Here is a 26,637-nt window from a genome sequence, read left to right as displayed (position 1 = left end):
TGCACTTTATTGTCCAAAAAACATCGTGATACTCATTTTGAACTGTTTTGTAATCTCATTGGTATCTACATCAATAATAATGGAATAACTCATAATTAAAACTGTTACATAATACGAAAAATGTACTTAATTAGTGATAAAATCAACGACACACATTATTCTGAGAATTGACGATAAAAATAAATTGTTTTTTCCTATTAATCATTAACTAATCCATTGGACCCATAACTTCTGCCATTAATTATATTACTACAGTTTAACAGTTTCAAATTTAGACACTTGAACATTAACAATAATTAACTAACTAGTGCTTTTGTTAATTATATGACTCATGTAAAGCCCTATAAAGGTGCTCGCTCTTTGAAGTGACAAGGTACATTGAAGCCCAAGGTACTGAAGCCCAATAAATTAATTAAACTATTTTTGGATGAATATGGGCTTAGTAGTCATCTAGATTAACTTTAATACAGAAAAAATAATTTGGACAGCCCCGGCTGGGAATCGAACCCGGTTTCGTTTGGTTGCGCCCCAGGGGCGCTTCCAGCTACGCTACCTGAGGCATCGTCCGTAACAACCTTTCAGTGTAGTAATTTTTTGATTAACACGATAGAAAAATATTGTTTAAAATATTTAAAAATTAAAACATTGAACTAAGCTTCAGGGAACAGACCTTTGTTTAAAAAACAAATTCTGTTTCTTAACTTGGTTAATTAAAGATTTACTTTCCAGTTCTCTGTCCAAAGACCTGGCCTTATTCAACCGCAACACTCTAATGGCACCCAGCAAGATGTTATTAATAAACTTATACTCTTCCAAACTGAAAAACTCGAAGGACACTTGACTTTTGACACTTAAAATAGCGTCTAGCACAGACACTGAGTTAGTTCCTATCAACTGGTCCAAGCAAATGTCCAGCACACAAATAGAAACCGACCTTTCAAAACAGCCAACACTGTGGACGACAATAGGGCCAGATGAGCTTTTCTTGCTTTTCGCTGCATGATTCCGGTTCACCATCTCCAATAAGAATGTCATCTGCCTGGGTCCGCTTGAAGAAAGCTCATCCAGACAGTGATACTGCAAGTAGGTTATTCTCCTTGATTGTCTTTCCATTATGTTTCTTATTGTTATTTTCAGTTGTGTGTAATACTTGCACGAGACAGTTTTCTTCCAAATAAGGAATTCACCAACAGCGTATGCGTCATCTTGTGAATTTGTCAGCCAATTACGTCTCTTTGATGTCCTGTCGACTCTAACAATAACTTTGCAGCACTTTTCCCAAATGAAGCTCCAAAAATTGTACGAATCAACTTCAGGTCCAGAATTGTTGACTATCACAAACTTCCTTTTGACGCTGAATCCGTCGACCTGGTAAGTAGAAAATATATCAAATCCAATATTCCCGACAATTGATTTACGATTACATTTTCCCGCATTTTTCGTCAATTGATGTTTGTCCGCGTGGAAAATACAGTTGACTAAAGAATGTTCATTTTTAATTATTGTTTCAAAATTCAAACGGTCTCTTCGGTTTTGAAATTCTTCGATACTTTCTGTTTTCATCTTCTTGAAGAATGATTGATTGTTATCACGATCACTGACAGTATTAGACTGAACGCTTAAGACTGAATAGTCGGTTTATAAAGCTTCCTCCACGTATTTACATCGTTTGACACGCAAAAGCAGTTTTAATAAATCATGACAGCTTCTGCGATGTTGAGTTCATAAAGCGATTGACTGGTTAATTTCAAGAAAAGTATACAATTACACGTCCTGTTTTAGAAAAATTTATGAAGCATTTTATTGTACAGATCTGTGAACAGATATTTAAAAAGAATTTTTTTATGAAAACAATTTTTGAATTGTGTTAAGAAAATTTTTGATTGATTTACGATTGTACGGTAAATCTTTAAAATAATTTTCAAGATTAAGCGAAAATAAGGTTATTAAAAATTTAATTTGTTTATCATTTAAAAAGGAGAGTGGAGTGACTAATTTCAATGGATGCAAATAAGGCATTAAAATATCTTAATTATTGTTTAGATTTTTCATTGTAATTTTGTGGAAATATTTTAATGCGTGCATAATTTAATAAAGTCTGAAGAATTAAGCTCTCTAAAGTTGCAGTATCTGAAAAGAATTTCCCGTTAGATTTAATAACGTAATTTGAATTGATGATAGATTGAGCCAGATTTTGCATCCGTGACCTACCTCAGGATACGCATGTTGTTGATAAATAACATTGTACTCGCAAAATACAACGTTAGACAGCACGTCGACATTGATTACGTTAGACTTATGACGATATACATATATAAAAAAAGAATTAAACGCCGAGCGTTTTTTATTTATTGATAACAGAACAATTTATTTAACTGTTTAAGGGGAAGGAGATTTTTAAGTTATTTTAAATAAATCTACAAATTTAAACACAATGTTTTTTTTATTTTAGTGTGATGTAAAGATCTTGATTATACCCTATTTTTGCTATTTTTTGATCGTTTTCCTCATTAGCTACCGGAAAAACCAGTTAATAAATAATTCGATTATTGAATTTATCCAACAAATACTTTAATTATAAACAAAAAAGTAAATTTTGTTGGGCATCGATTAGTGTTATCAGGAGGAAAATCGATCCTTACAGGCTATACCACCGTTAATTAAACTCTACAATCCAATAATATTCAATAATGAACCTCAAACCACTTCATTGTTATAGAAACCATCGTTAGTGTAACATAATAATCAGTTGCGATCACACTTCTGCTGAAATTCTAATCTTATACTGAACAAACTTCAATGGCTGCCATTTCTGTAGCAGTTTACAAAATTAGTGACTATGTGCGTCGATCAACGGATCCAAGATACCACGAAATGATCTGTGAAGAGTATTCAAGCATCATTAACCTACCGATTGTCGACACTTGCATCAACTTTTTCCTGTCCTGCAACAAAAACAAGAACCGGTGTGTCGATTATCCATGTTGGGACATTTCTAGGGTGGCCCTTAGATCCAACAACAGCTCGGACTACATCAACGCAAATTATATAGCGGGATTTGATATGAGCGCCAAATTTATTGCAACGCAAGAGCCAATGCCCGGGACGTTCAATGATTTTTGGAAAATGATCTGGCAGGAGAACTCTCGAGTTATTGTGATGTTAAACGGCACCAAGGAACAATCAGAACAAAGGAACCTCCAGTATTTTTCACCCACTGAAGATAACACGCTGATTAATGAGTTTATCATCAAGGAAGAACGCGTTAAGCGTTATTCCCACTACACCAAGACAACATTGAAGGTAATTCACATAGATACTGGAGAAGTGAGGCTCATTTATCACTTCAAGTACCTCAACTGGCCAGAAGACGAAACTCCGGAAGTTAAAATGCTAATTGACTTCCTGATGGCTGTCAATAGAAAAGACCAAGCTTATTTCAGACAAGTCTTGCAGAACAACGAACTCCTGCCGGGTCCAATTGTCGTTCATGGAGAGAAAGGTGTTGGAAGAACTGCTGCCTACTGTGTTGCAGACATATGCCTCTACCAGATAGCACACACTGCGAGCATATCAGTGGCTTCAACGGTGATAAAAGTGAGACAGCAGCGGAGATTTAGTATGCAAGCTTTTAATCACTATATTTTTGTTAATAATCTTGTTCTTTATTTTCTGATTACTTTGAGGTCGAATATTGAAACGTACATGGAATTGCGCTCCCACTTGACTAAAAGTGACGTGGAAATGTTGTTCAGATCTTGATGTAAGCTTAGAAATTCTCTTTAATGGCTTTATCTGAAGCTATTTGTAATTTTGGATCACAATATATAATGATACACAGTCTTTTTGGGTTTTTTATTTTATTAATTGTAATTTAACGACACTGAGTTACATAGCCGTCCGCGGTAGGGGGCCTGCAATTCCTTCAAAGAATTAAAAAAAAAAAATTTGACTGAATTAATGGATTTTTTGGTAAGCTACAGGGTTTACAAGTTTCATATCTGACGGGCGGGAAAATTTTTTAAACTATTTTGATGTTTTTTTCCGTTTCTATTGCACTAAATAAATTTTTTAAAAGTATGGAATTAATCTCCATTAAATAATTTTGACAATAGTATGCTAATTATCTTGATTCCGTTAACTAACAAGGGTATAATAATAAAAATAGTCGCCAAAATGGGGCAAAAAAAAAAACAAGCTTATAGAGTTTCAATTAAATTGGTTTTTATCATGATTGTCCGGGGAATTGTTGATAGACTAAACAATGTAGGTGGTCTTTTATTAAAAGACAAGCGTGCTGGCTCTCGATTATAACAAGGTTCCTTAGAATAATAATAGATGTTATTTTGTTGCAGCAAATTATTTCATTAATCTGCAGTCTACTTAAAACACCCAATAAGCAATTTTTCCTCAACAAAAAATTCCGTCAGGCAGTCAACCATCTCTAGCTCATGCGCAATTTCTTGATTAATGTCCGGATCAAGACCTGCTTATCCAAAGCCAATTAGCTTTACTTTTCATAATTTACTACAATATATGCTATCATATTGCTATCAAACTCTTTCTTATAAACATTTGTCGTTATCTTAGTAATTGCGGCGAATATTATCTGGCAATAATACTTGAAACAATTCTATATTTTCTCTTGCATTTAAAACAAAGGTCAAGTAGATATTTGAGTACTGGTGCCCCTGAGATTAATGTTTATCTATAATGACTTTTTAATGGGCTTCAGACGTATATTTTTAATTCTTATAATTGAGAGCTAGATAAGCTCTCCGCTTCTTAATTAATCTATAGTAAAGTAATTCGAAAAAGACTTTATTTTCTTCGTAAATACGATTAGCGGGTAAGCGCACGCAACCCCTTTATTTATGAATTTAGAGGGGGAAGTTTGTGAAATGTTGTAGTCAAATTAAAGGTTTGTTGATGGAAAATTAGATTATGCAAGAAAAACCCACGTGGTATCATTAGTTTACTGAAAAAATAAAATATTAAGAATCTGGTGGCGTAAAGGTTCAATTTTCTGTCACGGCAAATATTATCACACTGTCCTAAGGATAGTAACTAAAGTAAATTAATTTTTTTTTCAGTCAATAATGTATCCGAGCTTTTTATTTAGCATAACATTCGAAGTTACGTTATGTCTCAATAAAATTATGCAAGTATTATTAAAATCAGTCTGCTTAAAATCATTCAGATTAATCCGTTTTTTTTTTTTTTTTCCGAAGTGTTAAGGTTTTAGACTTTATTTATTTATTTAATTATTACCTACATAAATACTCTATCAGAGACATATTTTTATTTTCCTTTCATGCTTATCATTTAATTTTAACACTAGTTTTAATGCTTAAGTACGCACACTTCCTCCACATCACTATTATTGTAGTCATCAACCATAAAACTGTGTTGTGCTGTTTTATTATAAAATTGCAGAGGTTTTCAAAAGTATTATATTGTTACTTATTAAAAGTTCAATATAATTTTAGGAAAATATGTTTTAGCGGAAAATTAGCGACAGAACTGTGGTATCGATCAGGTCAGTTAGATTATCTAGTAATCCTCAAACTTCCCGGCTCATCTAACTCCCGATTTTGATAAACAATCCATTATAAATTTTTTTTAATTTCATTAACTACATCTATTGAGTAAATACTTGAAGATTTAAATTAATTTAAAGATCTTAAGCTTAGAAACCTATTCTGATATCTTATTTTGAATATAAAAAGGTCATCTTACTTTGTTAGCTCAATGTCATTGTTGTTGACATACAGACACACTAACAATGATAGTGGTACCTTTGATAAAAGAGGTACAGTTTAGTATCTGCACTGGCACTACTTCAGTCGCTCCTGTGTGTCCATCTGAGAAACGCAGCTTTATACTATTGCAGTAATTATTATTTTTTTTTAATTATTTTTTACAATTATTTAAATCTTATTTGAAAAATAATTAACTTTGAAATAGTTTGCAGATTTTTGAAACATGAACGAGTACCAAGCCCTGACGCCAGAGATTCAAGTACCGAAGGAATGGCCAGTGGATGGTTTAGAAAACATATTAATATTCTTGATTCAAGATGTAATTAACTGTCATCGATCAGGGAAGAAGGTTGTTATGACTGTTAACAATGTGTCGGCTGTGATTAAGGATAACAGGGCTAAGCCGGGATTTCTTTTGAAAAAGATAAAAGAAATGTTAGTATACTTTGGCAATATATTTTTTTTTTAAATCGAGGACATAGCAAAGTATTTTTAAATTTGGAGATTTATTTAAAGTAAATTTAAAATAAGGATTTAATATTTAAAAATTTAATTTATTTAAATATAGATTACTTTTAACTGTATCTATTTTGTTTTGGTTTATTTCATTTAATTCGCCTTGAGACTTAAATTTTCTTTATTTCCTTTTCAGAAAAGACGAAGACACTTACAGAATTGATTTGATAATTCCGTCGAAAATTACAATATTAAAGCATGCAAATATCGGTCCTAGTGACAAAAAAGCGGAATCGGTGTAAGTATAATATTCCCAAACTTTTACATTAATGTAAAAAAGCATATATATATATATTTTTTTTTTTTGTAACATATTGTTATTTGCTTTTTACTTTCAGAGATGATCCGCCGATGAATCTTAAATTTGATCATCCATTTACGAAATTGATTTCTACAAACCTTGATCGTCACATGGTTGCGATTCTTGTCCCAGACGTTGAAAAGTAAGTATTTTATTAATTTCTTTTAATTACCATTTTTTTTATTACATAAAAATGATTTTACATTTACTTGGAAATATTTTCACAGGATTTTACTACTAAAAGGCATCATAGGCTCGGAGAGCGAGGATTATATCATACAAGCATCATATAGAGTTCACGACGTCAAGTGGCTCGATGATATTGTGTAAGGATGACTTTTATTGTTTATAAACTTGTGATGTAATTTTTCTTTTTTCCGTGATGTAGCTTCGTAGACTGAAAAAATAAAAAAAGTTTAATCTTTTTCAACAATTTGAATTTTTCAGGTATGACATAGAAACTGGCCAGACTACGACAGAATCTTCCATAGTTGATGACATTGTATGTTATAGCTATCTGTCGCAATATCAGTAAGTTGCATTTTTAAACGCTTCTCACTACATTTTTAGTCAAGTTAATTTCTTTTCTCCAGTTAAAAAATTTTTAAATCTAAATTTTACCTTATTATAACAAAATTTTAAAATTAATTACCATGTTAACATTAATCTTGTCCCTTTTCTATATTTTTACTTAGCCTTGGCATTTATTATAAATAAATAAAGTTTTTTGGAGGTCAAAGGCAAAATTTTGGTCCCTGAAGAGTAAAATGTTCCACTTAGCCTAGTTTCAATAGTATAACTTTTGTTGCAGGCGATTCCAGTACAGCTTGGAAATGGCATTCCCTTGGATTGCTTATTCAATAGTTTTACTTATCTTTATGATTGTGATTTACGTTTGGGTATTTATTATTCAGAAGATTCCGTCCCTTTACACTGTTAATGGGACATTTACATATTAATTATTAAATAATTAGAGTATATCCTTAAAAACTGTACTAATTTTATACACTGATAGAAGGATTTCTTAATATTTAAAAAGATTTCTTAGAATTAAGACAATGTTTATTTTTAATATAAGAGAAATTTATCTATTTCAATAAATGGATTCAATTTGAATGAGTTTATAATTTGAATCTTTTTAATGTATGTTCAATAGGTATATATGCATGCAAAAAAAATAATTTCTGTCAGAGATCTATGACTAACTCACTTTTTGAGGAAAAGTAAAAAAATCGCTATTAATGTCTCTTCACAGAACTCATTTTTAAAGCGTAAACATTCGTGAGTAAAGAAATTTTTTTCTTTCATTGAGAAAAACCGGGAGTTCAATGCCAATAATATTAATTTAAAGGGCATGTAGGCACGTTGCCAAGTGCGCAATTTTTATAGACGTTTTTTCAGGAAAAATAGTGATGAATATAAGCTTCTTAGTCACGAAACAGACGACAAACTTTATAATCAGATTTATTGAAGCATTTTTAATATTATTCAGAGAATTATCAATGAGTAATAAGCCAGTAGAAACTTCCTGATTATTTATTTCTTATTAAAACGATTGCACTGAGAGAAAATTGTATAGTTAGCTGAATTATAACGTCACAAGTATGAAAATACAATTTTTTAAGCTTTTTTTCTTGTAATTACTCGAGCTGTGCGTTAGATTAGTCAAAGGATTTTACGGAAGATGTCTCAGATAGCGTAACTGAAAGCGCAACCAAATGGAACCGGGTTCGATTCCCGGCGGAGGCTGTCCGAATTATTTTTTCTGTTTACAGTCAACCAAGATAACTATTAAGACGATATTTAACTAAAAATAGTTTAAATAACTTATCGGGATTCAATATAATAAATAATTTTAGGTATATAAACTTCAATTAAATAGTGGTAATATTATTTAACTATAAATTCTTCTTTTAATGTATAGTATTTTAGTTTTACTTCTTAGGATACAAAATAGATTTGTTCAAAATTTTAATACCTATTTTAAAAAGCTATAAACTTTTTTCTAAGTATATATATATATATATATATATATATATATAATAAATTAATTTTTATCTAACTAATTTAATATAAAAATTTGGTCACAGTAAATAATTTAATGTAAAATAGTACACATGTATGTCTTTGTCTATGCATAAATGCGCTTACGTATACACAAACACATAGATGTATAATAGAGCATAAGAGTAAAGGAGAAGCGATATTGTACTCTGACCCAAGTAGAGGGGACTTATGCAACATTATAGAAAAATCTAAGAGAGAGGGCAAGGGCTCAAGGAAATAGAAAAATAATTGGACATTATTTCTCCCATCTAGTAAAAATAAGTAACGCCCTAAAATTCGACACCTTTACGATTTTTCAACAAAAATATCTCTCGTTGTCCTGACGTCCTAGTGTTAACATCGGAAAAGTTTTTATAAGTTTTAATGAAACCACGCGTCAGATTCAAAAAAACAATTGTTAGTAAAGTAAATTTCAATTATGTAAAGAAACGGTAACAATGACATTTAAGTAAGTTCTTAATTGAAATTTTTATGTTTGTTTTAATAATTCAAATCTTTGTATGATAATTTTATAATATATTTATTAAATTGAATTCATTTTCTTATATTATAACTTCAACCCCTTCCCATAAAGCTTCAGATCCTTATCTATTAGCCTAACGGCTAGGATAAAAATAATTAAATTTTAGTTGCGTTTATCGACGTAACAATAGTAAAAATTAAAAAAATTTTTTTGTTAAAAATTAATTATTAATTTATTTTACATATTTTTTTTTTATTTTATTTTTTTTTTTTTTTTTAACTAATTGTCATTCAATGATGTTTAATTTTAGTATTTGCTACTCTTGAGTGCCATGATGTTAAAAAAATAATCCTGAGAATGACACTAGTTAAATTAAATTTAATTAAAAAAAAAAATCTTAAAAATTTCTAGAGCTTTTTCATTTTAATACTAAATTTTTTGTATTAAATTTTAATTAATTAATAAAATTTTTTAATTATTTTCAGAGTGATGCTGGTCTCACTGGCAGAAAAATAATAGTCGACACTTACGGAGGATGGGGTGCCCACGGCGGTGGTGCCTTTTCAGGAAAAGACTTTACCAAAGTCGACAGATCAGCAGCGTACGCAGCAAGATGGGTTGCCAAGTCTCTTGTTAAAGCTGGACTCTGCAGGCGTTGCCTTGTACAAGTATCTTACGCGATTGGTGTCGCAGAACCTCTCTCTATTACTGTTTTTGACTATGGAACCTCTAAATTGGGGCAAAATGAACTTTTGGGAATTATTAATAAAAACTTTGATCTTCGACCTGGTAAAATAGTAAAGTGAGTATAGAAAAAAAAAATTTTTTTTTCAAGTTTCAATTTTTATTAAATTAATAGTCAAATTTTTTTATCAAAAATATTGCGTATAAATTTTCTTTTTTGACTAATTGTCATTCAATGATGTTTTATATTAGTATTTGCTACTCTTGAGTGCCATGATGTGAAAAAATAATCCTGAGAATGATAGTAAACCACAGTGCAATTTAACAAAATTTATTTAATAATTTAATTATTTTATTTAACAATTTTTTTTTTTTTTTTTTATTTCAGAGAATTGAACTTACGTCATCCAATTTATCAACAGACTAGTACGTATGGTCACTTCGGCCGTGATGGTTTCTCTTGGGAGCAGCCAAAACAATTAATTATTGATTGATGAGAACCATAATATTAAATAATAATAATAATAATAATTAATAATAATAATAATAATAACAAAACTAATTAAGTAAGGGAGAAAAAGATTTAAAAATAATGTTAATAAGTAAATATTCTTTAAATTACTTTTAACAAGAATCGAAATTATTATTTTTTCATAACGTTAGTTTTTAAATAAATATTCATCCGCTGAATGACAAAAAAAATAATTTTTTATATATTAATTTTATTTTTTTGCATTAGAGTTTATTTAGAAAAAAAAAAAAAAAAAAATAATGAATTGTATAAATAGAAGGAAAATTTCTCCGAACGTTTTAAAAAACAAATCTTGATCCACGTTTTTATTTAATAAATGGAGTGTAAGTCTATGTAAATATAAAAAATAAATTTAAACTATATCATTACTGTCAATTTCATCTCATCTAACTGAAAATAATATTTGAGCTATAGAAAATAAAAAATTAATTGTAGACAAAGGCTTGAGATGAAAAAATAAATGTGAATGTGTGAGATTTAAGTTTTTATTTTATTTGTATACCAAAAAAAAAAAAAAACAAAAATTGGAGCAGTATAAAAATAAATAGATTTTTTTTAAATAAAAAATAATTGAAAAAAAAAATGAATTAAATAGTTTAATAGAAAATTTATATATAATTAAAAAATAAATCATTGCTATAAGTAAAACTAATTGGGATGATTAATTAAATATTAATTAGAATTATTAATTAAATGTAGTATCAATTATAATTATATTGTAATTAAATAAAATATGTATAATAATTGAAAATAATTTTTGGATTAAAAAAATTTTTTTTCCACTTTTTTTTTTACTTAAAAAAATTAAAACAAAATTTTTTTTTTAATTTTACTTTTTGTTTAAAAAAAAAAAAATTTCTAAGGTTAAAAAAAAAATTAAATGATATTAGACAATATTTTTATTTTAAAACCTACATAAATTTAAATCTACATTAATTAATATCATAAACTTAATTAATTAATTAATTAACATAAAAAAAATTATTTATAAATTTTTATAAAAAAAAAATAAATTTTTTTTTTTTGTCGAAAATAATTATCTGAAATAACCCGAATTTATTTTGAAAACTAATTTTCAATCTAGATTAACTCTATCGCAGTAATAAAATAAAAAAAAAAAAAAAAATTTAGAATTTAATTCAGCTCACCGTTAATTTTATACACTGTAATTTACAAACTGATGAGAAAATATTCATTAGAACTATTGTGAATTATACAATTATTTTTTTTCTTTTATACTTTATAAATTTATATACTCTAACAATATCCCTTAAATAATACATTACTTGTGTAATAATTTAGAGCCCAGATTTTTCCCTTAATTTCAAAATATTTAATAATAATATAAATATTGGTCTTTTAAAAAAAGTTCAAAATTTAACTATTATAAAAAAAATTTTTTATCGACCAATTAGAAAGCTGTTATATTAAAATAAAAATTTTTATGATTGCAAAAAAATAAAATTATCAATTTTTTTAAATTATAGTAAAAATATCGATTGTCTAAAAAGCAAAAACAATTTTTTTTATAAAATTAAATTGTTCCAAAAATTTTTTTATACAATATTTTCACCGTAATATAAAAAATTGAAGGTACTTATCTCGAAATCAAGTCAAAAATCTTGGCTCTTATAAAAAAAAAAAAAATTATAACCAGCTTAGTGATTAGTGAATAATAAAATTAAAGATATATTGAATTTTTATACTAAATAAAAATATTACATTTTTTTGGGCGCATGAATACGACTGTGTCTCAACAGAGAACTTTTGTCAGTGAAAGACTTTTCGCATTCAACACACTTATAAGTTCTTCCAGTGTGAGTGACCAAGTGTCGACTGAGACCAGAGGCATGACAGAAGGCTTTGGGGCAGAGTTGACAGTGGTGCAGTTGAATATCATTGGGGTCGAGTTTTTGGTGACGACGCATGTGGACTCTCAAGGCCTCACGTTGAGTGAAACTCTTGTCGCAGTCCTGACACTGGAAGGGTTTTTGTCCCGAGTGGGTCATCAAGTGCCGGAGCAAAATTTCTTTTTGGGCAAAAGCACGATGACAAATATTGCACCCGAAAGGCTTCTCACCTGAAAACAAAACAAAATAATTTACAATTGTAATCTTTGTAGGCTTCTCTCTATCTTATCAACTATCATCATCCCCAAATTTAAATATTTACTATTTTTAAAAAATTCGGAAGACTCAAAAAAAGTGGTACAAAAATTAATTTTTTTTTTTCAGGCAGTTATTTTGTGAAAAAAAAATTTTTTTTGAACTTTTTTTTAGTTAGTACGATAGCGGGACTACCCTAAATTAATCTTGTATCTTGTGAAATATTTACATTTTTTAAAATATAAGCTCACCCTGACGTTACACTTATCGAGACCTTTCATTTGAGTACCCACATCAATTTTTCATATATTTTATATATTTATATATATTATATATATGTATATATGAAAAATATATAAAAAATGCATGTGGGTACTCAAATGAAAGCTCTTGACGAGTGTAACATCAGGATGAGGTTATATCTTTAAAATTTATATTATTTACCAGTATGCGTGCGCTCATGTCTGATCAGCGCGGACCGAGTAGGGAACCATTTTTCGCAAGCTTGGCAGGTGAATCCTCTCTGAGTAGAGTGAACAGATTGATGGCTCTTGAGCATTATTCTTCTGGTAAAAGCTTTGGGGCACTTGTCGCACTTGAAGACCTTCAATTCTTCATTAGCATCAACCATGGACTCTTCAACAGGCTGGAGTTTCATGGACTCAGTCTGTCCAGCACTGTGACTGGTAACCTCCATCATATAAACATTCTTTCTGTCGGCGTTGGCGATCGCTCGTTGGACCTCATCAGCTTCATCATCAGACTCGTGCTCCTGCTTGATGCGAGTCGCGCGGATGGTGCACCGTGCCTTGGCGGCTTTCTCCTCAGAGGGCACCAGGGTGATGTTAGACGGGCCCTCGGAGATGCTCTCCTCGGCCTCCATGTTTTCAGCGCCCATTCCCAGGATGTAGCCTCCTACTAATTCCTCTTCTGTTACTTCTATCGGGTCTCCGTCCATCTGAGTCGCGTCTCCCTTGGTTGATACCAAGTCCGCGAGGAGTTGCTTGACTTGCCGCGACTTTCCTGAGACCGTGTCTCCTTCTGAATCTTCTACGCCTTCCTGCGCCTCCAACTCGTCCTCAGAGCCGGTTAATTTCTGGATCAATTTCATATGCTTGCGCAATTTTGTGTCAGCTGCTTCGCATTTTTTTTTAAACTGGTACGATTTTTCCAGTTGGTACTTGCATGGGTGGCAAATCATATTTGGCAAGCCGTCTTCTTCATAAACCTGAAAAAAAAAAAAATTTTAATTAAAATTTAATTTAAACAAATTTTTTTTAATTAAAATGTTATTAAAAATAAATTTTTTTAATTATTTAATTAAAAAATATTTATTAATTTTTTTAATAAAAAAAAAAATTCTAAAAAATTAAAAAAATAATTTTTTACTAACAATTAAGTAATTATTATCAAAATAAAATAATACAAGTCGATAACTCGGTAAAGACGGTAGTTGATAGTGATATAATAGCTGGCAAGTTTCAAAGTTAAATACAGCAGCGAGTACAGAGTATAGCGCAGCAAAATTTACAGTATTATTAATCTAGACGGTAGGTAGGAAGGATAAAGTGAGAGCTCTGTGCTCGAAAAGTCAGAGCGAAAGGAAGACACAGTACATAACAGCAGCAAGTCGATATCCCAACAATACCTTGTCCCAGTAGCGTACGAGGTAACGGGGAAGGGCGCAATCAAGTCGAGATAAACTAGGTTCCTATTTTAATAAATCTTTTAAATAAAAATAAACAAATAGGATAAAATAATTAATTTTTTTAATTATAAAAATTAAATCAGCTGATTTAATACAAAAAAAAATTTTTTTTTTTAGTTATAAAAATTCAGAGTAAAAAAATGTGAAAAAATTTTTTTTATTCAATTTTTTTTGTCAAATTTTCTTGGAAAAAAAAATAGGATAAAATAAAAGGACAATAAGTAATTTTTTTTTAAATAATAAAAATTAAGAGTAAAAAAATGTGAAAAATTTTTTTTTGTCAAATTTTCTTGCAAAAAAAAAATTATTTTTTTTAATAATAAAATCAGCTGATTTTTTTTTTTTTTAATTAATAAAAATTTAGAGTAAAAAAAAATTATTTTTTTTTTTTAAAAAAAAACTTTTGAAAATTAACTGATTTAATTAATTTTTTAAATTTACCTCAAGATTTACACAAGCCATAATACGGAGTGGCATAGGAACGGCGTCATCATCGTAAATCGGCACCATCTCTTCCTCTTTGGCCAAGCACAGTCGGCACAGCTCGTTTACGTGAATAATAACGTTACTTGGGCTATCACCCTTCTTTCTGCTGTAGGTCTTCATTTTATTATCTTTAAATTAATTATCAACAATAATTATTCAATCACCACTTTTTGTATTTAATTATTAATATTTATATATTTATTTATTTACTTATTTATTGGGATATTTTAACGAGGAGATGTTTAGTAGGAACACACTGTGCACTGCAACTCCAACTCGGTCACAACGGAATCTATAATGGCAGCCGTAGTGGCCACTTTAACGTTAACAACATGGCGGAGCGTCCTTCTCCTTCTCTGTCGGAATTTACAAGTCCGAGAGAGAGCGCTGAGAGAGGCAACAACGATCCCGCGGAAATAACGTGGCAACATGGTCGATACTAGCGTCTCTATCGGAAATGTCGATAATAGCGAGAATATTATGTTTAATTTCAGAGTTTAAAAGACATTTTCTTTTTTTTTATTAGCTGGCTGTGAAAATTTTAAAAGTTTTGTCATGTAGTGTAAACAATTAAAATTTATTAATTTAAAAAATTAATTACAATAAAAAAATTCTTCTAAAAATTTTCACTTGTAATTTTTATTAATTTTTACATGTGAAACTTTTTAATTTAATTTTTTTATAATAATTAAATAATTAATTACTTTAAATATTTAAAAAAATTTTTAATATCTGTCAACTATAAAAATTAATTTAGCAGATTTGTTGAACAATTTTTTTAACAAATAAATTATGGCAAAGAAAATAGTAGATCTTTTGGATAATATGCTAAAGATGTTGTAGAATTTAATAAAACATTTAAAAACCTTTTTTGAAACCGTGAAACCCATGTCACCCCTTAAAACAGAAATTAAAAATTTCTAATGAAATATAAAAATATTTTTATTTTATTTATTAATCAATTTTTTTATTTATTGTTTTTAATTATTATGTCAACAATATAATTTTTTTTTTTTTTTTTTATGAAATTGTTTGATAAATTAAAATAAATAAAGAACAATTATTTTAATCATACAATCGATTTTTAAATTGGAAGAATAAATATTTTAAAGAGAATTTTGTAATTATTTGTATTATTTTTAAATGAAAAATATTACAAAATTTTAATTACTCCGAAAAAATAAAATGAACTTAAATGTTAATAAAAAAAAAAATTATTAATCAATTTTTTTTTTTTTTTTTTTTTTTTTCAATTTTGAGATACTATTAAAAAGCAATCATTTAAAGCGATAAACTATAAAAAAACTGACTTTGAAAATAAAATGGTAACTAAACTAATTTAAAATACTTTTTTTAATTAAAAATTGTAATTTTTTAAATTTTCAGCTTAATAATAAAATTATTTAATTAAATTGGCGCATGAATACGACTGTGTCTCAACAGAGAACTTTTGTCAGTGAAAGACTTTTCGCATTCAATACACTTGTAAGTTCTTCCAGTGTGAGTGACCAAGTGCCGACTGAGACCAGAGGCATGACAGAAGGCTTTGGGGCAGAGTTGACAGTGGTGCAGTTGAATATCATTGGGGTCGAGTTTTTGGTGACGACGCATGTGGACTCTCAAGGCTTCACGTTGAGTGAAACTCTTGTCGCAGTCCTGACACTGGAAGGGTTTTTGTCCCGAGTGGGTCATCAAGTGCCGGAGCAAAATTTCTTTTTGGGCAAAAGCACGATGACAAATATTGCACCCGAAAGGCTTCTCACCTGAAAACAAAACAAAATAATTTACAATTGTAATCTTTGTAGGCTTCTCTCTATCTTATCAACTATCATCATCCCCAAATTTAAATATTTACTATTTTTAAAAAATTCGGAAGACTCAAAAAAAGTGGTACGAAAATTAATTTTTTTTTTTTTCAGGCAGTTATTTTGTGAAAAAAAAATTTTTTTTGAACTTTTTTTTAGTTAGTACGATAGCGGGACTACCCTAAATTAATCTTGTATCTTGTGAAATATTTACATTTTCAAAAATATAAGCTCACCCTGACGTTACACTCATCGGGACCTTTTACTTGAGTACCCACATCAATTTTTCATATATTTTATATATTTATATATATTATATATATGTATATATGAAAAATATATAAAAAATGCATGTGGGTACTCAAATGAAAGCTCTTGACGAGTGTAACATCGGGATGAGCTTATATCTTTAAAATATATATTATTTTTATTACCAGTATGCGTGCGCTCATGTCTGATCAGCGCGGACCGAGTAGGGAACCATTTCTCGCAAGCTGGGCAGGTAAATCCCCTCTGAGTTGAGTGAACAGTTTTATGGCTCTTGAGCATTATTCGTCTAGTGAATGCTTTGGGGCATTGGTCGCACTTGAAGACCTTCAATTCTCCATTCTCACTCGCAGTGTTTTCTTCAAGCGGCTCTAATCTTCCTGATGCTTCTGCACCACCCTCCTCAGACGTCTCCATAGTGTAAACATAATTATTACCGTCCCAAGTAGCACTTCCGTCAGCTGAATTGTAGTCACTGATTATATCCGTTAGATCAGATAAATCTTTAGTCATACTTTCTTCCTGTTTCATATTTATCAATTTAATATTGTAAACTTCTTCTGAGTTTTGCTTTTTAGCTTGTGATGAGTCGCTGCTAAGCGACGATACTTTCTGCTGCTCTTCTTGAGAAAGTTGTCGTTTAATTGGCAGTGATTTTTCAGTCACTGGGGTCTCGAAAGAATCTTCATTGTTATCTTCACTATCTGCGTGTAAGTCAGTGACTATTTTCTTGTGGTTGTTCAATTTTTTATGAGCGTCATGACATTTCTTTCTGAATTGATAGGATTGATCTAAATTATCTTTACATGTCTGACACAGCTGTGTTGGTAATCCATCACCTTTATAAACCTAAAAAAAAAAAATTATTATTATTTTCATTATCATCCATAATTCTTAATTATAATATGTATAACAATTTTATAAGTGTCGTGTGTATTTTATTTCTGAGTTAATAGTAAGAATAATTAATAAATCTATCAATTTTGTTAATTTTGTGATGATTTATATGACTAAGGCAACTGTGCAATCTAAGATAGTGATTGTTAGAATTCGTATTATGGTAAATATTAGAATTAAATCTATCAATTGTTATGTTATTTTGTTAGTTATTAATTTGTGTAATTTTCAGATGCCTGATGAAGGTCTAATAAATGACCGAAACGTCGCAGAAATAATAATGTAATTTGTTATTATGATCCTATCTAGTCCACATTCCTGATATACATATTATAAAAAAAATTACATTAGAAATTACTTTGTATCTTGTAAAATATTGAGATTTTATAAAATATAAGCTCACCCCGACATAACACTCATCGAGACCTTTCATTTGAGTACCCACATCAATTTTTCATATATTTTATATATTATATATATGTATATATGAAAAATATATGAAAAATACATGTGGGTACTCAAATGAAAGCTCTTGATGAGTGTAACATCAGGATGAGCTTATATTTTTTTTTAATTATGAAATTAGAACAAAAAAAAATTTTTTTTATAATTTTAAAAATTTTTTTAATAAAAAAAAATTTTTTTCAATGTCAACTGACGTAATTTTTTTAAAAATTGCACGTGTAATTTTTTAAATCTTGTTCTGGTGAAAATTTTTTTTTTTTTTTAAATTATAAATAATTTTTTGGCGGCTAATTTAATTTTTTAGATAATTATCATATGTATCATATACGATAAATAAAATCCTGCAAAGATAAACTAGAGTTCTCTGATTTTCTTTCTAACCTAAAAAAAAAAAATGTGTCAATAATAAATTAACAAAAAAAAAATGTATTCGTATAAATTAAAATAAATAATAAATAATAAATTAAAAATTAATTACCTCTAAATTAACGCAAGCCATTACTTTAACAGGAATAGGAACATCTTCATTATGTCCATCGTAAATCGGCACCATTGTTTTCTTTTTGGCCAAGCACAGTCGGCACAATTCGTTTAAATAAAGTGTTTGTTCTGAATTATCGCCATTATCTTTATCCAGGGTCTTCATTGTTGATTTGTATTTTCTATTTATTATTTTATTAATAATAATTATGTGCTTATTTAATTTTTGTTTTAAAAAATTTTCCAAGCAAGACAATGCACTGTTTTTCGGTCACATGGGAATCTTTTATGGCGCCATTTGCGTTGCAGTAATTTTTGGTTATACCTATATATATTATATGCCGATGATAATCTATAGTGCGTATTTATTAAATTTTTACATATAGTTGCTGCAAGTTGCAAATTATTCTCGAAGTTTCTGCGCTGTGTTTCACGATTTAATTAATTAAATAATTAAATGTCTATGTCAGTAATTTGCAACGCTGCAAGTAATAAGTTAATTATAATAATAATTTTTTATTTTTTAAAAATTTTAGTTTGTTAATTTTATTTTAATTATTATTATTTATTATTTTTTTTAATATTATTTAATTAATTTAAAATATATTTCTAGATTTTTAGTTTGTGAATTTTGTATATTTTGATGTAAATAATTTAAATTGTTTGAGATTATGAAGTTCACTGTCATGTGTTTAACCTCTTAGATATATAATTGATAATAATAATAACAATAATTAAATCAGCCGACATTTATAAAAAATTCCATTCACATAAATTAAAAAGAAATTTTTTTTTTAATTTAAAAACAAATTTTTGAAGATAGAAATTTTTGTAATAATTCATTTATAATAATTTAATTAATTTTTTATTATTATACTCATAAAAAAAATTAATGTCAGACGATTACTAAATTCAGTATCATATTTAAAAAAATTATATAAAAAAAATGATAATTTTTTTAATGATAATGTATTCGACGCATATATTAATTTTATAAATTTAAAAAAATTATTTTATTGATTAATTAAAGAATTAAATATTTAAAAAAATATTTTTCTTTTAGAATCTGATTTTATTATTATTATTTTAATTAAATTTTTTTTTTTTAGGTATAACCACAAGAAATTTATTAAAAACCAGCTCGCGCTTCCTAAATATGTCTACCAAAGAATTGGAAATCCACCAAGTACTTCCAGACGTAATCAAGACTCTTCCTCCTTCAGTTTTGCAAGTAACTTACGCCAACAATGTAAAAGTTGACCTGGGGAACGATCTGACTCCCACTCAAGTAAAGGACCCGCCGACTGTTCACTGGGACGCTGACTCTGGCTCATTCTACACCCTATGCATGACCGGTATATTATCTAATTATTATTCTTATAATTATTTAATTGCTATTATTATTATTAACCCACAAATTTAATTAAAAATTTAAAAACTCAATTTTTTTTATTAAAATTACTCCAAAAAAATTTTCTTGACACTTTTTATTCAATTTTCGAGTAAAAAATTTTGAAAACTCAATTTTTTATTAAAATTAATCTAAAAAAATTTTTAAAGTAATTTTTGAGTAAAAAATTGCAAATTTTTAAAAAATTGATAAGGGCCTTTTTTTTTATAGAAAATTAATTCGTGACTCAGAATTTTGATTTTTGAATTTGAAAATCAAATTTTTAATTAAAAAAAATTTTTTTTTAAATTTGATGAAAAAAAAAAAAAAAAAATTTCAGATCCTGACGCGCCAAGCCGCAAACAACCAACCTACCGCGAGTGGCACCACTGGTTGGTCGGAAACATTCCCGGGAACGATGTATCCAAAGGCGAGGTTCTATCGGCTTACATCGGTTCCGGGCCGCCCCAAGGAACAGACCTCCACCGCTACGTGTTCCTAGTCTACAAGCAGCTTCAAAAGCTTACCTTTGACGAGCCGCGCCTCACGAACCGCAGTGGCGACAATCGCGCCAAATTTTCCATCAGTAAGTTCGCGGAGAAGTACAACCTTGGCGCTCCGATCGCCGGGAACTTCTTCCAGGCCTCTTACGACGACTACGTTCCAATTCTTTACAAGCAGTTGGGCGAGTAATATGTTCCTGGAACAAAATATTAATTAAAAATTAATATCAATAATAATTATTAAAATTTTATATTTGTATTTATATTAAAAATATAAATATAAATTTTTCTAATGCAATAAATTGCAAATTTGATACAAACAAAAAAAATATTTTTTTTTTAATCTTAGATACTAATTTTAATTATTAGTAATCAAAAGAATTACCTGGTATTATTTTAAAAGCGGTATCGATGAAATCCCAGTGTTTTGTTGGGTCATTTGTTGTTTCCTTTTGATGCTAATGATACGTGATACAATCAATGATACGTTCTGGTCATGTTATTTTGTTTAACAAGAGTCTTGTTAAAAAGAAGATATTTACACTGCGAGTATGATCAAATTATTAACAAGTAAGTTGTTTTTTTTTTTTTTTTTTTGAATTTTTGTCAATTTTAAAGGTCATAGGCCCAGACAATTTTTTTTTAGGTAAATTTCTTTATAAAATCATAAAAAAAAAATTTTTTTTTGTCATTTTTCTTAAAATCACTCAAAACACAAAAATCTGTAAGAAAAAAATTACACTGGATATAATCCGAACTAATATCCCGTATTATTTGAATTATACTCAGTACAATCTTGGATTACATAATTTTTTCTAAAATTGTGATGTTAAATTTTTTTTGTTAATTTATAAATTTTTTGTAAATTTTTAATGAGCCCATAACCTGTAAGCCTTTTAATATTTTTTAATCCAATAAACCAATAAAATTAGTCGCTATTGGAGTAATTGGAGTTGTAACTGGAGATGTAAATTCGGCGTTCCGAGATGCAGAGATCGTCCCCGATCTCTTAGACACACCTCCAGCGGATGAGTTAGAAGTAAGTACTAAAAAAAAATTTTTTTTTATATTAAAAAAAAAAAAAATTTATGTTGTAATTTTCCAGGTAATTTATTCTGGAGAAAAAAAAATTTTTTTGGGTGAAAAATTGACGCCGACTGAGGCCAAAGATCCTCCGGAAATTCATTACAAGCATGACGAAGGAACATTTTATACGCTAATTATGTCAGGTAATTTATTTATAATTATTTAAATGTATTTAGATGTGTAAGTTAATAAATTACAGATCCCGACATACCCAGCCGTATTAACCCGACAATACCCGAATTCTTCCACTGGACAGTGGTGAACATCCCGGAGGACAAACTATCTCAAGGAGAGGTTGTAGTCGGGTACTTGGGCCCCGGGCCCCCTAAAGATTCTGGATTCCATCGGTATATAATTGTGGTTTACAAACAGCCGGGGAAACTCACCTTCGACGAACAACGCATCTCTGAAACTGAAGCAATTGGCCGTCCAAATCGGTCTATGATGAAATTCGCTGATAAATACCAACTTGGTGCTCCAATCGCTGGGAGTTTTTATGAAGCTGCTTACGATGATTATGTTCCGCTGCTGTACAAGAAAATCGGGCTTTAATCAACAATTATTATAACTAGCAACCTTGCAGTCACTATGTGACTGCCGTGACATGTGAATTATAAATAAAAAAAATTTTGCTTTATTATAAATAATGAATTTTGTTAAATTGCACGGTACTTTCTTAAATATTAGAGTTTTTTAAGATATAAGCTCATCCCGATGTTATACACGTCAAGAGCTTTCATTTGAGTACCCACATGCATTTTTTATATATTTTTCATATATACATATATATAATATATATAAATATATAAAATATATGAAATATATGAAAAATTGATGTGGGTACTCAAATGAAAGGTCTTGAAAAGTATAACATCGGGATGAGCTTATAAATTAAAAATTGTCAATAGTTCACAAGGTACAAGGTCATTTTTTAATTATTAATATTTTTTAAAATATAAGCTCATCCCGATGTTACACACGTCAAGAGCTTTCATTTGAATACCCACATGCATTTTTTATATATTTTTCATATATACATATATATAATATATATTATATATAAATATATAAAATATATGAAAAATTGATGTGGGTACTCAAATGAAAGGTCTTGATGAGTGTAACATGAGGATGAGCTTATATCTTTAAAAATGACTATCCTGGACACAAAATTTTTTTTTACTCTCTTAATAATATAGACATGCACTTAAAATAATTTTAAGGTTTGGTAAAAAATGAAAATATTAATTAAGACAATATTTATATTTTATTCTCCTTTAAATTCGATTCAACATAAGCCGAAAATAGCTTCTTTAATTAAACTAATAATAATAATAACTTATCAATTGTATCAAATTCACATAAAATATATAATTAATATAATTTGCACATTTTTAGTAAACTTCCAGCATTTCTCATTCAAATTTTCATTCTTTACGCAGCTTACTTATCTTTTTATTCCTATCAAACATCCCACACAATTACATTAAATAATAATAATAATGTTAATAATAATAATAATAATAATAATAATGAATGATATTTATACAAGTTGGGATGCCTGCCCTCTATAAAAAAATACTTTAAATTTCTACTCCTCAGGCCTCTGTCTCTCAATAACTAATTATCGTAATTTAAAGAAAAATTGTCGATAAAAAATTATGAAATAATAATAATAAACAATAATATTGATAATAATAATTATGGTTATAATTAATTATCAAAAGACTAGGCTATTGCATTTTCGACTTCAAAACATACTTCTTTTCCACACGAGATTTTTTTTAGCAGACTCATTTATTTTTTTTTTTTTTTTAAATTTTGTTGGACAAATTTTTGTTTTATCACAATTTTTGTTTAAGTTTGAAAATTTATTAGTATTATTATTATTGGTGCCTAAAAATTCGAGTAATTTTTTACTGCATTGACACTCTAATTCAAAACAATTTATACTGTTATTTTAGAGCTACATTAACTCTTAAAATCAATGCAGTAAATTATACCAATTATTTATTTATTATGACATTAAATGAATAATTTTATGAAATCAAAAATGTAATTTTTACTACATTGACTCTCGATGTCAATGTAATCGACATTGTCGCTCAAAATTAGTGCAGAAAATAATTTTAATTGTTTATCTATTTAATAACATTAAGTTGAAAAAAAAATGTTTTTTTTTTAACTAAAAATTGAAATTTTGTTACTGCATTGATTTCTGATGTCAAAACAGTCTGCATTGACACAATCAAAACACTTTGTATTGTCAATTTGCAATTCATAGATTTGACACAAAATTTCATTATTTTTCACTCAGAAATGACAATTTTACTACATTGACTCTCGATGTCAATGTAATCGACATTGACGCTCAAAATCAATGCAGTAAGTATTGTCAATTTTTTTTTTTAATTTGATGACACCAAATTATAATTTTTTTAAGCTAAAAAATGAAATTTTGTTACTGCATTGACTCCCGAAATCAAAACATTGAATTTTTAAATTTCAAATTGACACTCTAAATCAATGCAGTCAGATTTTTGATCATACCCATTATTATTTTTTTTTCTAACTTAAAAAAAAATAATAAAAAGACATTTTTAACTGCATTGACTCTCAAAATCAACACACTTATACTTTCATCAATATCTCCGAATCTACTGATCCGATTCATCCAAAATTTTGATATGTTTACCTCCAGACCTCCACACAATGATAAAAAAATTAAAAAATAATAATAATCGGTGAGTCTGCTACTGAAATAAAAATCCGCCCCAAATCTGGAATATATACAAAAAATAAAATAAAATTTTGCACTTTTAGAACCCGAGTCTTTTGAGGTTGCCCCTGTTGAGCCCGACGCGTTTTTCGCCTTGCCAGCTCTTGCTTTTACTGCGGAACCTCCGGAGGTCTTCCTCGTGGTCGGGGTGTGCCATGGGTCTGTAGCCCTGGGGAGTGCAGAGCTCCATTTGAGCGCGATAGAACTGCTGGTACCCGCCGTGGAGCAGGTAGATCTCCGGGTAGTGGAGAGCGGGGTAGTGCTCCTTGTTCAGTTTTCGGTCGATGTTCCTGAGGAACCTGGAGAGATTAGGACCTCGTTCCCAGGAAAACTCACAGTGGAACACCAGGATGCTGCGACGGTCATTGTCGGGTTGGATTTCTGGCCGGTCTTGTAGGGGTTTCATTAGGTACTCTTCGATCAGGTCTTTTGTGTACAAGTTTAAAGCACCTTCGATGTGGCCTGCTTCGTACTCGTAAGGATACCTTTAACATAAAAAAAATTTATAATAATAATAATAATAATAATAATAATTATTATTATTATTATTATTATTATTATTATTATTATTAAAATCAATAGGCAACTTCAGTCAAAAGAACATATCAAAATTTCAGTCAAATTGGTTCAGTAGATCCCGAGATATAGTTAAAAATGTACTGCATTGATCTTAAGAGTCAATGCAGTAAAAATATCTTAATTATTTTTTATCAAATTCCATTTTTTAATACGCTACTATTAAGAATTATAATTAAATATAAGTAAAAACACTGATTTTAAAAATTCGTGCATTGATTCCGAGTGTCAATGCAGTATAAAAATTTAATTTATTGTATAACTGCAGGTTTAATTTAATCTTTAACGAACTCTTAGTGACGATTATGACTTATTAAAATTGATAAAAAATACTACATTGACTTTGAATGTCAATGTAGTCATAAAAAGTGTTATTTATCAAACAAATGAATTTTTTATTCAATTTTTAAGGATTTTTTATCAAAGATTTTCACTTAAATTCATAAATAAAAAATATTACATTGACTTTAAGTGTCAATGCAGGTAAATTTTTCTTCAATAATAATTTTCTCTATATTTTTAATAATTCTGGCTAAAATTCAGTGTACTGACGATAAAACCCTGCATTGATTTAGAATGTCAATGTACTGCATTGACGCTCAAAATCAACGTATTAAAATTAAAATTACCTGCAGTCAACGATCTTATAGCTGGCGACCTTTTCATTAAACTCTCCCTTGATAAGTCTAGCTAGAGTCTCAGCAGTTATGGACTTCAAATCCTCATGATGACCTTCAGCTAAAGGCAAGATGCAGGTCTTGGAAAAATCTCCAGTAAGATCAGCATCAGTGGTGCTTCTGTGAATGGCAGACTTGATATGCGCATGCGCTTCAGGTTCCGAAAAGGACCTCTGGAGTGCAGCCTTGCGTTCAGAGTTCTCCAAAATTTCCTTGAGGCTGGAGGTTTTTTTAGTGCGCTTGACCAGAAGGGGACTGGAGTCCGAGGGCGGTTCAGGGCGCTTGAAACTCCTGACTGGAGCTGGAACTCTGGAGTTTGAAATTCTGGAGTCTGGAGAATCGGGAAAGAGAGCCCGGGGCTTGTCCTGGTACTTGAGCTTTGAGGTCGAGGAAGTGGCAGTCGGCGACCTGAAAAGACAAGACCTGACCTTGGACAGCGGCGGAGAATCGTGCTCGGAACTAGTCGCCTGGAGGGACAACGAACGGCGGACTCCTGGAGGACGGGGACGAGATTCTGGAGTCGTTGCGTCGCACTCCATCGGTTTCTCGAAAATCGCTCCGGAGATCAACGTGCTCAAGTCGTTGGGCATCGATCCGTTTGTGTCCAGGAAGTTGTCCAGGTCGATCAGCTCGTTGAACCCGTCGTCCATCGACTCCAGCTCCGGGTCTGCTGAGAGACGTCTTCGCAGACTTGAAGCTGGGCGACGGCGCGAGGAAGAACGGACTGGAGACTGCTGGGGACTTCTGTCCATTGAAATTCGACGGGGAGCCACTCCGTGGGGTTCTAAGAACCGGAAGGTCGATAATGAATCTGATGAGGCTCCATAGCCGCTGTCTTGGCTGTTTGGGTCGTAGTCTTCCAGTGGAGAACGAAGGCTAGACAGCTTTGACTTCTGGAAAAATATTTTTATTTTTATTAAAGTCACAAATATTTAAATATTTTTAAACTTTTTAAAAATTCCCGCGGTTTATTTAAAAAAAAATTTTACCGCCAATAAAATTTTAAATTTTATATTTAATAAAAATAATGAAAAATTATTTTATATAATAAATAAAATTAATTTTAATAAAATGAAAAAAATAAAAAA

At 29.5% G+C, this 26,637-nt stretch overlaps 8 protein-coding genes across 12 annotated transcripts in view; 5 read left to right on the top strand and 3 right to left on the bottom strand.

Moving 5' to 3' along the window:
- On the bottom strand, window positions 1-2,456 carry LOC141537586 (tyrosine-protein phosphatase non-receptor type 9-like). The gene has a single exon (XM_074258643.1). The coding sequence runs from the start codon at window positions 1,561-1,563 to the stop codon at window positions 658-660; it is 906 nt and encodes a 301-aa protein (XP_074114744.1). The 5' UTR covers window positions 1,564-2,456; the 3' UTR covers window positions 1-657.
- Window positions 1,336-4,056, top strand: LOC141537585 (tyrosine-protein phosphatase non-receptor type 9-like). Its single transcript, XM_074258642.1, has 2 exons — window positions 1,336-1,371; window positions 2,720-4,056. Exon 2 carries the CDS (start codon window positions 2,800-2,802, stop codon window positions 3,760-3,762), a length of 963 nt encoding a protein of 320 aa, XP_074114743.1. The 5' UTR covers window positions 1,336-1,371; window positions 2,720-2,799; the 3' UTR covers window positions 3,763-4,056.
- Window positions 4,057-5,685: 1,629 nt separating this feature from the next.
- Window positions 5,686-8,267, top strand: LOC141537587 (uncharacterized). 2 transcript variants are annotated; one of them, XM_074258644.1, is made up of 7 exons: window positions 5,686-5,892; window positions 5,968-6,197; window positions 6,415-6,516; window positions 6,617-6,721; window positions 6,807-6,905; window positions 7,027-7,110; window positions 7,391-8,267. In XM_074258644.1, exons 2-7 carry the CDS (start codon window positions 5,986-5,988, stop codon window positions 7,536-7,538), a joined length of 750 nt encoding a protein of 249 aa, XP_074114745.1. In that variant the 5' UTR covers window positions 5,686-5,892; window positions 5,968-5,985; the 3' UTR covers window positions 7,539-8,267. The 2 variants fall into 2 exon arrangements, with proteins under 2 accessions (XP_074114745.1, XP_074114746.1); XM_074258645.1 differs by having other exon boundaries at window positions 5,838-5,892; window positions 5,975-6,197.
- A 1,199-nt stretch (window positions 8,268-9,466) lies between these two features.
- Window positions 9,467-10,801, top strand: Sam-s (S-adenosylmethionine Synthetase). The gene is made up of 3 exons (XM_074258787.1): window positions 9,467-9,475; window positions 9,595-9,911; window positions 10,182-10,801. The coding sequence occupies exons 1-3, from the start codon at window positions 9,467-9,469 to the stop codon at window positions 10,285-10,287; spliced, it is 432 nt and encodes a 143-aa protein (XP_074114888.1). The 3' UTR covers window positions 10,288-10,801.
- Window positions 10,802-11,990: 1,189 nt separating this feature from the next.
- Window positions 11,991-18,841, bottom strand: LOC141537663 (uncharacterized). The gene is made up of 6 exons (XM_074258785.1): window positions 18,537-18,841; window positions 16,864-17,545; window positions 16,035-16,387; window positions 14,580-14,756; window positions 12,875-13,658; window positions 11,991-12,405 (listed from the first exon to the last, which is right to left on the bottom strand). The coding sequence occupies exons 1-6, from the start codon at window positions 18,702-18,704 to the stop codon at window positions 12,044-12,046; spliced, it is 2,526 nt and encodes an 841-aa protein (XP_074114886.1). The 5' UTR covers window positions 18,705-18,841; the 3' UTR covers window positions 11,991-12,043.
- Window positions 18,842-18,861: 20 nt separating this feature from the next.
- Window positions 18,862-20,760, top strand: LOC141537725 (protein D2). 2 transcript variants are annotated; one of them, XM_074258868.1, is made up of 3 exons: window positions 18,862-18,895; window positions 19,648-19,893; window positions 20,269-20,760. In XM_074258868.1, exons 1-3 carry the CDS (start codon window positions 18,877-18,879, stop codon window positions 20,619-20,621), a joined length of 618 nt encoding a protein of 205 aa, XP_074114969.1. In that variant the 5' UTR covers window positions 18,862-18,876; the 3' UTR covers window positions 20,622-20,760. The 2 variants fall into 2 exon arrangements, with proteins under 2 accessions (XP_074114969.1, XP_074114970.1); XM_074258869.1 differs by lacking the exon at window positions 18,862-18,895 and adding an exon at window positions 18,900-19,026.
- Window positions 20,761-20,860: 100 nt separating this feature from the next.
- Window positions 20,861-24,131, top strand: LOC141537726 (protein D2-like). Its single transcript, XM_074258871.1, has 4 exons — window positions 20,861-21,001; window positions 21,364-21,470; window positions 21,537-21,660; window positions 21,717-24,131. Exons 1-4 carry the CDS (start codon window positions 20,983-20,985, stop codon window positions 22,067-22,069), a joined length of 603 nt encoding a protein of 200 aa, XP_074114972.1. The 5' UTR covers window positions 20,861-20,982; the 3' UTR covers window positions 22,070-24,131.
- The window catches only part of LOC141537723 (M-phase inducer phosphatase), a 54,030-nt gene continuing 50,158 nt past the window's right edge, over window positions 22,766-26,637 (bottom strand). For all 3 annotated transcript variants that reach the window (XM_074258865.1, XM_074258866.1, XM_074258867.1), the window contains 2 exons: window positions 25,502-26,442; window positions 22,766-24,781 (listed from right to left, as the gene is read on the bottom strand). In XM_074258865.1, coding sequence (XP_074114966.1) covers window positions 24,337-24,781; window positions 25,502-26,442 — 1,386 coding nt within the window. In that variant the 3' untranslated portion in view covers window positions 22,766-24,336. The remainder of the gene's footprint in view (window positions 24,782-25,501; window positions 26,443-26,637) is intronic.

Source organism: Cotesia typhae, unplaced genomic scaffold (assembly GCF_013202065.1).
Source record: "Cotesia typhae breed Kobodo isofemale line unplaced genomic scaffold, CoteBio_Ctyphae scaffold_91, whole genome shotgun sequence".
Classification (NCBI taxonomy): domain Eukaryota; kingdom Metazoa; phylum Arthropoda; class Insecta; order Hymenoptera; family Braconidae; genus Cotesia; species Cotesia typhae.
The sequence above is the reverse complement of the archived record's forward strand: the minus strand, read 5'-3'. Positions and strand labels throughout refer to the sequence as shown.